General features: G+C 35.0%; 1 protein-coding gene across 2 annotated transcripts in view; it reads right to left on the bottom strand.

Annotated features, from left to right (window-relative positions):
* MICU3 (mitochondrial calcium uptake family member 3) overlaps window positions 1–12609 on the bottom strand; it is a 114171-nt gene that overhangs the window by 28365 nt on the left and 73197 nt on the right. For both annotated transcript variants that reach the window (XM_075556761.1, XM_075556762.1), the window contains exons 8-9: window positions 10666–10704; window positions 2105–2200 (exon numbers count right to left, since the gene is read on the bottom strand). In XM_075556761.1, coding sequence (XP_075412876.1) covers window positions 2105–2200; window positions 10666–10704 — 135 coding nt within the window. The remainder of the gene's footprint in view (window positions 1–2104; window positions 2201–10665; window positions 10705–12609) is intronic.

Genomic DNA, 12609 nt, shown 5'->3' with positions numbered 1-12609 from the left:
AATGAGCAGACCTAAGTGCTCTAGTGTACAGATGTAAGCAAAGTAATGTCCGACATACGGGCAACAGAAGTCACACTCGATTCCAGACTGTGTCTCCTGACCACGTTTAGGTGTATTTTTTTAAAGTCGAAGTATAAAACAAGCAACGAATGCTGGAAAAAGTACTGAAAGCTTTCTCTCTTAGAATTCACTGAAAAGCCCTGTATGGCAAGACAGATAGCCATCTTTAATATGGCTGAGGATTCCTATTAACAGTGGCGTAACAAGGGTAGGGTGGTGCAGCAGTTCACCCCAGAAGCAGAGGTAAGGCACATATGTGAACAGAGTGAAAAAACAATAAAACTGAATAAAAGTCAGTGTGGTTTTTATTTTCACCAAGCACTAACAATCTCAAAACAATTTCTGTATTACCTCACCTTTGATGGACTATTTTCATGGCATGTCTGCTCCACACCCCCACTACCATCTTGACAAGGCATACTTTGTTAATATTTTCATTGCTATCTAATTGATTCCAATTCATAAGAACCACGAATCCAACTTCTGAGGCTCTAAACCAGCGGTTCTCAATGACCCTTTCACAAGGGTCGTCTGATTCAGAATAGTAGCAAGATTACAGTTATGAAGTAGCAACGAAAATGGCTGGGGGGGGGGGAGGGCGGTCACCACCACATGAGGAACTGTGTTAGGGGGTCACGGCATGAGGTAGGTTGAGGACCACTGCTCTAAATCTTTATGGGAACAGACAGTCTCATATTTCTCCCATAGAGAGCCTGGGAGGTTTGAACAGCAGACCTTTGATCAGCAGCCCAGTGAATAGCTGACAAGAAATTTAATTGCTTAAGTCTATCATAACATTCCAATAAATCTTTTGTATTGAATACCAGGAGGTAACATCATGAAAAAAGGAGAAAAGATGGAAACTGTCAAGGATTTCATCTTGCTCGGATCCAGAGTAAATGCTTATGGAAACAGCAGTCAAAAGATCAAAAGTCCCACTGCACTGGGTAAATCTGCTGCACAAGACCTCTTTAGAGAATTGAAAAAGAACGATGCTACTTTGAGGACTAAGGTGCACCACTTAACCCAAGTCATGGTATTTTAAATCACCTCATAGGCCTTTGAAAGTTGGACACTGAATAAAGAAGACTGAAGAAGAATTGGTGCATTTGCATTATGGTACTGGCCAAGAATACTGAAAATTATTTTTGACGGCCAAATGAACAAACAAACCTCTCTTGTATGAAATACGCCAGAATGCTTGTTAGAGGCACAGATTGAGAGATTTTTGTCTCATCATATACTTCAGGGACGTTCTCAGGAGAAACCAGTCCCTGGCGAAGGTCATCAAGCTTGAATGAAGGGGTAGTGAAAAAAAAAGGTTCTGGACAACACAGTGGATGGACACAGTGGTTGCAACAAAGGGCTCAAACATAAGAACAATTGTGAGGATGGTAGAGGATCAGGCGGTGTTTTGTTGTGTTGACACAGGGTTGCTATAGTTGGAACTAACTTGATGGCACTTAATAACAATAATCGTAACACTGCGAGGAGCCCTGGTGGTACAGTGGGTTATGCATTGGGTTGCTAACCTTAAGGTCAGAAGTTCAAAACCACCACCCCATAGGAGAAAGATAGGGCTTTCTACCTCTATAAAGAATTACAGTATCAGAAACCCACCTGGGCAGTTCTTACTCTCTCCTGTAGGGTCACTATATATCAGAACACACTCAACGGCAATGAGTTTATCATAACTACTTTTCACCAAGTTAAACATTTCAGCATTTCAAGAAACACTGGTAAATTGCAAGGCTGAAAATTTTCAGGGACACTATAAATTATTATTTTCAAATTTCTTGGAAGCAATTCTTTTAGTTACATGGAAGCATCATGTTTAACACAACAAGCAATTTATAATGGATTATTTTAGGTCACGTTACTAGTCTTGACAGCATAGCTGATAGCTTATATTTAGCAATTAGGGCTTTTTAATATAGAATGTATACAAGGCGTTTCAGTTCTATTATTGTGATATAAAATGAAATGAAGATTAGATGAGCAAAATGGAAAACAGGCCCAGGACCTGGATGAAATTTAATTATACCTCTGCGAGGTCGGCAAAGAGTGCCTGACTTGTGTTCCGTCTCAGTGTATCCCAGTAACTTCTGGAGATAAGCTCTTCGCCATCTGTTTTAAGTACCTGTAGAAGTTTTAAGAAGCACAACTGAAATCTAAAGAACAGTCACAGAAGACTGATAATTTATACACTTTAAATCTCTTCTAACCAACCTTGAAAGAAAAGAAAACACATTAGCTTACCTTTTTCATTTGCGGGGCACCCAACAGTATTACATTACACTGCTGGTAAACTCGCGGCCACGCCAAAGGTGTCAGGGAACACAACCACTATTTCTAAGTCCAGGAGGCTTTGTCAAAAAGAATCAAATTCTCCCCCTCACATGCTTACACTGAAAAGTGCATCACTTTTAGAACATGTAAAATAGAAATTTATTCACCCTCTCTGTGAAGTAAATTCATGTGAGAAAACACTTAAGTAATTTTATAATTTTATGGTAAACTATAAAAATCACGCCTACTTTAAAATACAATTAATGTTGGCTATTACACAGCTTATTAATCATTCTATGAAAATTGTTATAACCATACTTTAGAAAGCAAGGTAAAAATTCAAACTTCAACAAAAACAAATAAGCCTGTTTAAATCAAACCAGTTGGAGTTTCTTAGGGATTTTGTAGGTGTCTACATTATAAATTAATAAGATACTTTCTAATTTTTACTCCAAGGAGAAAACTCTAGCTTCTATCTAAGGTTTGGCTAATTTGTTAGAAGATATCCAAATGAAAAAACATAGTCTAAACTTCATATATGAATGCTAAATTAAAAGCATCATTTGTAATCCTCTTGTCGTCCAAGACCTATCATTTGCTGTGGTCTGTAAGATAGGATGTGGTAGCTCTAGTAGATTGTAAAAGACTGAGAATAGACATAAGTATTCTTGCTAATAGTGCAAATCTCAATGCCACAGTGTCCAGACTATATATCTATTTCCCATAATATGTAACATTAAGTGAGCACCATTTAAAAAATTAAAGAAAAACTTTTAAAACTTAAAAAAGTAGGAACTTAACCTAATTTGAATTTCTATCTATAAAAATAATTAAATGAGTTTCCAAAAGGATTTATCAGAGATGTCATAGGTTTTCAGGTTTGGTGTACTTACGAGTTAATAAGGAATTAATGTATGATAACCAAAAAAAAATGGGGTGCCTTAATCCTCAAAAGTCTGGTATGATGAATAAAATTATGTGTTTAGTTGGGAGTTATTTTTTAAAATCCTCTAAATTTTAATCCATTGTTATTAGCTGCTAATATGTTAACAAGATCTTTAAGAATGCTAATAATAAAGTATTACTTAACACAAAAATAATACAAAGACAAGTTTTACCAAAATATAATGAGAGTAAATCTGTTCACTACCTTTTTGTAACTAAATAAGGTTTAACCAGGTCATGAGCTAAATAAGTAAAAATCACTGAATGTAAAACTGACAATGTTCATTTTAAAAAAACTATACATATGTGCATTATATTCAATATGTAATTAGCTGGACTGACTACTTTGCAAATTGTTTCAGTATTTTAAAAAAGATTAACTTTTTATTAAAACTTAGTAAGTTAGTATAGAACAAGAAAGGGACTGCTAAACTTCTCTTAAGGTTTAATGCACATAATTATTAGGAAGATAGCATGAATGATTCCTTTTGTGAAATTTTGTCCCTTCTCTACTTTCACACACTGATCATCACATCACATACACATTAAGGAAACGAGAAAAATACAACATATTAACGGTTAAAATTAGCCTAACCATATCGACATGAACACCTACATAGTCAATATATAATTTTGGAGAAGAGAAAAAAGAAAAGTAAAAATTCTAAAATATATTATTTCTGAATAGTATGTCTGTTAATGGAGTCGGTTTTTAGTCGTTTTATCAGTGATTTGATTAAAATTAAGAATAAAATTTCAAAATATGCAAAAGTAGTGGGAATCTTGAAAATCAGAACAATATAATGGTGTGTTTACAATAAGCCGAATGAAAGCCATGAAAGCCAGAAAGGAATAAATAAAGAGAAAGGGAGGAAGGAGAGAAAGAAAGAAAAGAAAGAAAAAGACCAAGTAGAGAATTTATTACTGTGATAGGCAAAAAAATGGTGTCTTAAAGAGGTCTGTGTTCAAGTGGGCAAATAATATAAAGCTGGAGTTCAATTAAGGGGAGAAAATAAGCAGACAGCAAATAAAGGTCTTTACCATCATTGCGGTTATTAAGCTGCCCCTGAGTTCATTCCCTACTAGCGCTAACCCATGCATGCACCATGGAAAGAAACACTGCTTAGTGCTGGGTTGTCACAACCATTCAGTATAGACTGAGCCATCTGCGTAAGCGGTAAGGTTTACACCGGTCTGCACTTAGCAGTAAATTATCAGTCCTTTCTTCCCAATCTTGATCTGAAAGGTCTGCTGAAATGGGTTTAGCACCATAGCAATAAGCAAGCCTCCAGTGACTGTGATATTTAAAACACATGCAAACCCAAACAACCACAAACAAGCAAATGGGAGACAATCATAACTTTAACAGCTTTGTAGGACAACTGGAGCCCTTAAAACTGTAACCCAAGAATTATAATGTGAAGAAACCAGTTGCGGCAGTTGTCTAGGGCAAAACAATGACAGGCCAAACACAAATCCTCCCTGCTATAAAAATACTCTTAACTCAGACTTTAAAGAATCCCCATCAAAATATTCTAAAAAGCATACTTGCAATACCAAATCATGGAATACAAAAGAACGTGTCATCATGGGTGACAGCTTGCAAAATAGCAAACAGTAAAATGAAGCTTGAAGACTTGTTATTACAAGTAATTTTATACAGTATAAAATATATTTAAATAGTTTAAAAAACTGGAAAGTTAAATCTAAAAGAATTATTTAGGGGAAAAAAGATTTCCAAGAGTGATTAGGATGGTTAGAATAAGGGGAAAAAATGTCTAGAAGTGAAAAATGTAACCACTAAAATTTAAAAGCATATTAGATGTAGGGAATATATAACATAATTAATTGTAAAGACAAATATGAAGAGATTATAATATAGAATGCAGCATGGAAAAATGAAAGACATTATTATTAATTATCCGTATATTGATGTTATTGCTAATTGACACTATCAGTATGTATATTAATTATTATTTATTAAAGTATGGCAACTTAAAGAGAGGCTAAGACATATTGGAGAGAACAGTATATACTGAAAGCATAAAAAATAGTAGTAAAAATGAGAAAGAGAGAAATTTTAGAGAGATAATGGCAGTGAATGTTCAGTGAAAGAAAAACAATAGAGAAGCCTAATAAATCCCATGATAGAAAGTAGAATGAACCCATATGCTGTATTAAAATTAAATTACACCAAAGGCAAAAAGATCTTAAAACAGCCAGTAAGAAAATAGATCAACAAATTAATAATAATTAGACTAGAACATGATTAATGAAACAATGAAAATAAAATATGCTTTCAAACAAGATATACCTAAAATATAGAGAGAGAACGTTTGAAAAAGACAGGCTTCTCTTAATGCTAACACCAACCTTCCAACTATAAACACTGGACAAAGCAATAAAAGTGACACATCTCCTCACATGGTCGTTACAGACAGTATTTATAATGGCGCTGAGTCGACAGTCACACGGAGGGAAGGAGGAAAGGCAGGTACAACTGGTGCTGTGGCCTTTGCAGAAACCAAGGTGGCGACACCGAAGACCCAAAACTAATTACATTCTTCAGTTATTAATCACATTTCTGTCCCGAACACTCACAGCAAAACAACAACAACAACAACAACAAAATTAGCTGATTTAAGAATGGACTTGCTGAAGAGTAAAATAATTCCCTTAAATATCTGATGGGCTAAAATGAGCAGGATGTCTACAATACAGAAGTCCTATGGCGGTGATGGTCTGTGACCCAAGCTCAACTCGCCATGCTTTTCATGAACCACATTAAAGAACAACTGGCAGGTCAACTATCGCTAGTCAGACTTCGATCCAAATACCGATGACATTTTACTAAAAATGAAGCAAGTGACCTGGCCACTCCAAAGGAAACTGTACATATTGCCAAAACAAAGTATTTCAACAGACTGACTATAAAAGCAGATACGAGAATTTCACTGTTTTCTATTGTCTATGAATTTAAAACACTATTATACTTCTCACTATATTAAGAGGAAAGTGTTTCAGTTATGTGGTGTTTATTCTTATATTTAAAAACAAATGAATAATTATTTTTAAATTTCTGTTTTATTTTCTAATATACTAAATTTAGACAGATATAACCCATGTGAATAAAAATTCTTTTGGATTTTCCATTAAAAAAATTAAACAAAGGGATCCAAGACAAAAAAATTGAGAACCACTGCTTACACCAACACAAGTAAATGAATTAAGCACTACAAACAACCATGCAGATGAAACAGACAATTCCAATGTTCAGCGAAAGATGCCAGGCACAGGAAAAAAAATCATACAATATGAATTCATTGATATGAAAGTACAAAATTAGTAAAGTTGAGCTATATTGTTTAGGATACATAAGTAGACTGGTAAAACCCACAAAGCAAAGCAATTAAGTGATTTACATAAAAGTCCTAATTGGGGCTATCTTTTGAGGGAAAAAGTCATGAAGAAGCTTTTGAGTACATTGTAATATTATATTTCTCTATAACAAAAATGTGGCTATGCTTTCATTCTTCTTCATTTTATTTTCTGTTTATATTTTCTGAATTAAAATACATTTGAAAAATCACATAAATAACCACCATAAGAGGAAAGAGAAAATAAAAAATTTGTTGGTGTTAATTGCCAAGGAGTCAATTCTGACTCCTGGCAACCCCATTTGTACGGAGTGGAAATGCTTCCTAAGGTTGTCAGGGCTGTCCCTTGGAAGCAAGCCCGTCTTCCTAGATCTCTCTGGGTGGGCTTGAATTGTCAATCTTCTGAGCACTTACAATAGTCTGCACCACCCAGGGACTCCTGAACAAAATATAAAAGAGCAATAAAAAATTCTTAAACCAAACCAAACAAAAGTGGGAATATTATGTTGTCAATGACTACAATAAACTTTAGGTAAAAAGATTTCTAGAGGCCTCGGGATACTATGTGGGGTCCTCAAAGAGTTTAAAGAAAATGTAATTAAAAGATAATAGAATTATTCCATAAATTTCTGGAGCTCCCTTCTTTAATGATAAACAGTTGAGGTCAGTAAAAAGATATAACTACGGTAATCAATTATTCTTAGAGAGGCAGTAATGTTTCAAAATACATGAAGCAAAAACAGATGTTGCAAGTAGAAATGAAATCTACTAACACTGTGTATAATTTAAAATACTAATAGAATCAACTAGAAAAAAATCAATTAGAAATGACAGGAAAGTTTTAGAACACATGCTAACATGCTTGGCCCAATGCACATATACAACAGAGTATTATATCTCAAAGTGGAGAAAAATACACATTCTTTTTAAACAGATCATTTAGGAATATGACACTGTTTTAGCCCATAAACTATGTCTCAAAACATTTCAAAGAGCAGGTATAAAAACTGATATATATTCAATTACAGTGAAGTTAGTGTCATTAGAATATTTTTAAAACTAACAAATATATTAAGAGGCAGGACAAAATAATATATTACTGACATCTGAATCTTTTAAATTTTATTACTATGGATGCATAATAGGCGTGGCTGTCTCAGAAATATGCAAAGAATCAGGGTTATTTGAAACAAAGAAGGCTAGAAAGTAATCTCGTCTCCATGAAGACAAAGAAGTGTGCTAATGCTTCAAAGAGAAGGGAAAATTAATTGGACTCAACATAGGAAGATCTACTCCAGGGCGAGTATGTTTTGGAAGGTGCTACTGCTAACGCCACTACCTTCCTCTCTATACAGTAAACGCCCAGAGGGTCAGCGCCCTTCCCGAGGAGACTTCCTCCTGAAGACGGAGACATTAGCAGTCTGCAGGCTGCCATTCAGCTACTTCATCTCTCCAGTTGACGTTATTATAATCCCAGAAACTAGTCGTTATCAGTTAATTTGAAAAATTATATTAATACGTTTTAAGTGCTTCAACGATATCTCATATAAAATTCTGAATTTTTTCCAATTTAAACGGATCTCCCTTTTTATGCATGTTTTGAAAGTAATCATTACTTTGAGCAAAAATTTATTATAGGAAAAAGGTTAGATTCATGTAATTAATTTAAGGCAATGAAAATTAAAATGACATTAAGTTACATCACTGTTACCATAAGCTTTACCAAAGGACAGCAAACTTTTGAGACTAAAGAAACAATCTTGTTCCTCACAACAATTTAAAAATTATTCCAGAGTGATAAACATATTTTTACAAGCAAATGAAATCCCTATTACTGAATAATATCCTTCACATTTGTTCAATTTTGCTTCAGAGCCACATGTACGTACCCCAAAAGCTGCATCCACAGTTTGCTGATCCCTGGGCTAGGGATCTTCAAATAAAAGAAATAACAACTACAATAAAATGCAAAATCTTAAAATTACTTTCCCCTCAAATTAGTATGCACAATATAATAATAAATGCAATTTAAATCGGGTCTTCAATATTATTCTCTTAATGCCAGAATGACAGCAATATGCTTGCATATCTAGCTTGGTGTATCCCAATATAAAGCTGTATTAGGATCTGGTTCCTCTTAAGATCTCTGTGAGAAATAATAACTGTGAGAACCATATAATTATACTACATAAAAACTGTGAGTTGAAAGTTGGAAGTAAATATTGCCATAAGAAAACAGTTCATGCAATGACATAATAGATTAGAAAAATAAACAATAGACATAAATATTAACATTGACTTTTTGTCAAACATATTACATTATAATCTGTGAGATTTTCAACTTATATATTCTTATGCATTTTAAAAGCATTAACAGAACTCTTTAAATAAAAAAATGAAGACTGTAATGCAAAACAGATGTAAATTTTACATATATTTAAAGCATCTTTCAAATTAATAATAAATCCTATGAAATTGGCTTGTTTCTCCGCCAAAGACATTTGCCCAGACGTATTCCTAGTTGAGGTGTGCTGACTTACTTTATACGGAATCAACCTCTGGGTATATATGCTTTAATCTAGATCAGGCTTGGTCTTTGATGTTTGGATTTTGACGAACTATCCAATACAAGAGGCAGCACACCTGGTTTTAGAATTGTGCACTATAACTGAATTGTGTAACCGTACTCTGAATTAAAAGGCTTCTCAGGTGGAATATTTTTTACAATTTGAGGGATTCTTCCAAACGAGGTATGGCTTCCTGGGAAAGTTTAATGAACTGTGCATGTATATGTTCAGTGGAGGTCACGGTCTATTCCTAGTTACTTAACTAGCTAGCCAACAATAGTTTGATTTCCTTGAGACAGATGAGGAAAAAAAGCTTCAGCATAAGAAGAAAGTAGTATTGGAAGATCACTTAAAGGAACTCTCAACATTGCATTTTTAAAAAGTCGAAAAATTACAGTCCTTTTAGCTATACTATGCAACATCAATATATCTAACATGTAACTGGTAAGGCACGGTAGTAGTTACATAATCTGGTGTCAACTTGAGACTATTAAGATTGCAGGGGTGGAGTTTAGTCTGTCAATCAGGTCGCAGCTGGATGACCTCATTTGGAGGTGGGAAGGAGATAAACAGCTCACTGGTGGCTAGTCCCACTCTCTCTGCCTGGTCTTCCTGCTGACAAGACACATGGAGCTGCGCTGATAGTGCCAGAGCCCTGGAGCTGAAGGAGCCCCGTGAAGACCCAGGCCATGCTAAGAAGCTTCCACCACCACTGTGTCCACAAGACTTTCCACCCACTGACCTATGATCTTCCTGCCTTCTGAATCATTACATGTGTTGGATGAGTCTGAAGAAGAATTTATGGACAGATGGGCTAATATCAGACTTAAGGACTTGATCTGGACTGGGCTGGGATGTTTTTTTAATGCACAATTGCTCTTTGATATAAAGCTCTCTCTTACACGCATGAGTCTCCCTGGATTTGTTTCTCTAGTCTACCAAGACTGACAGAGATATCAACTTATATTGGTATATTTTTCTTATATTGATCATAAGTAGGTTAAATAATAAAATTTCTGAACAAAAGGTAGAAATAATAAAAACTTAGGGAGTGGGGCTAAGTCTATTCATTAATATAGCTCTTCATCAGAACAAAGACTGCCTATCAAATGAGTAGATATAATTCTTTAAATACCTGTGTCCTGCAGGCACAGAGCCTGAGGATCTGTTTCATATTATGCATAAAGTTTTTAGTTGTTGACCATTGTTTTTTCTCTTTTTCAATTTAAAGTTAAATATACAGTCACATTGTATGTTTTAGTCTTCTCATAATCTGAGAAAACAAGATTTTTGATTTATTGCATCTGGTTATATTCAATAAATTCATAAAAATAATAAATAGCAGGTATCACTTTACATACATAACATTATTAAGGAAAACAGACGAGAGCATTATGCATAAAGAACATGTAAAGTGTTGTACATACACTATTAGTAGAAGAATGGTATCCATAAAGTTGAAGACGCTGACATAGAGCACAAAGGGCCAAATGACGTGTCACATTTCAGAATGAACCCAAGAATAGCAAAAGAAAAAAAAGAAAAAAAATGACAAAATAATCAATTAGGAAGGGCAAATCATTATGCTACTTCTGTACAGAGCACACACACAAGTGGTATCAATGTTAAAGATGAGTAGCAAAGTTTTAAAAAATCTCATGGTTAACATTAAATGAATTTGTATTCATTTCAAACATTTCATCAATAACCTTCTCAGAGAAATAGTACATTGAGTAAAATATGTTCCTCTTAAGAATGCACCTTGACTTAGACCTGCTTCAGCAATTCCTAGGGGAAAATTTGAGATGTAGCAGTATGGCAGAGTGGAAAAGGTATGAGAGGCCTGTAGTGGAATTTAACAGTGGTGTGACCTTAGTCAAGTCAATTCATCTAAAGCAGGTATTACACTTACCTGACAACATTGTAATGAAGGCTAAAGGGGAGCAATACGATAAAGGACCGAACATGGAGTGTAACACGTAGTAGACATGTCAAGAATGTGATGTTCCTTCCCCTCTGTCCTTCTGAAGCAGTGGCATTTTCAATTAGGTATTTTTATGAGTTTTGGTTTAAATATTAAGTAGAACCTTAAGGAGCATAAGTCTTACTATTAGTGAGTCTTTGTGAGTGCTCATGGTATTTTATATACTGTTCAACCGCTCTGTGCTTCTAGCTCATCTAAACCCTGTAATAATCATGCACAGGCATGAAGAATAATATCCCATTTATGGAGGAAGAGAGTGAATTAAGGAGAGGTACGATCTGGCAATGACAGCGGGACAGGGTTTGAACACAGGCTCTGCTGCTCCAGAGCCTTGGCTGTGTTAGCAGCACCCTATTGTCACCCATGTGTTTTCACTACGTCCTCAAAACTCAACCCAAGTGATCTGACAGTACATAGACCTGTAGTATCGTGACACCTATCAGCTTGACAACGGCACCTTACATAATAATCCTCCGTCACTAAAAACCCAACGCCTCTGTCATTGGGTCGGCTCCAGCTCACAGTGACCAAGTGCAGGGTTTCCGAGGTTATATGTTGTTACGGGGAAAAATTACCTCATCTTTCTCTACAGGTGGTAGGTGGTTTTGAATCACTAACCTTGCCATTATCAATCCAATCTTTACCCACCACTTGGTCTTCTTAGGTAGTATACAATAACACCCCACCAGTTCAGATTTATATTATTTTGAACATGACTGTTAAAATAAGTTACCCCTGAATTTGACATCATGATTACATATATTGGTTAATATTGTTGCGAGAAGCCCTGTTGGTGCCATGGTCAAGTACTTGGCTGCTAACCCACCAACTGCTGCACGGAGAAAGATGTGACCTTGGAAATGGTATGGGGCAGTTCCACTCTGTCTTATAGGGTCGGAATTGACTTGATGGCAATGAATTTCATATTGCTGTATAGTGCTGTTTGGAGACTGTATTAAATATTATTCATGAATTGTTTTAAGGAACAGTTCTGATAGCTAAATTATATAAATAAGATTTCAAGAGGACTAGATACTACATGATAAATATCCCTAAGTTACCTATGAGGTCAATGATTAAGCCCTCCTTTACATATATATGAGCTATATTTTATTCATGTTATTTTGATCTATTCTTTAACATAAGCTTCCTTCCTCCCATATTTTCAAAGGATTATTACAATGACTAATATACCCACACAATAATACAATTTAGAGTATGCTGATATAATTCAAATTCCATGGTTCAGCTAGGCCTTCCATAATTAAATTAATGGTGTCTTATCAATTCACTATAATGAAACATTTGCCCTAAATTAAATATTAACTTCCCTTTAACTGGTTACTGTGAAGCTGAGAGCTAAGTTTTATGCTGATGTGGCTTTCCC

The sequence above is a fragment of the Tenrec ecaudatus genome, chromosome 8, assembly GCF_050624435.1.
Source record: "Tenrec ecaudatus isolate mTenEca1 chromosome 8, mTenEca1.hap1, whole genome shotgun sequence".
NCBI classification, from domain to species: domain Eukaryota; kingdom Metazoa; phylum Chordata; class Mammalia; order Afrosoricida; family Tenrecidae; genus Tenrec; species Tenrec ecaudatus.
The sequence above is the reverse complement of the archived record's forward strand: the minus strand, read 5'-3'. Positions and strand labels throughout refer to the sequence as shown.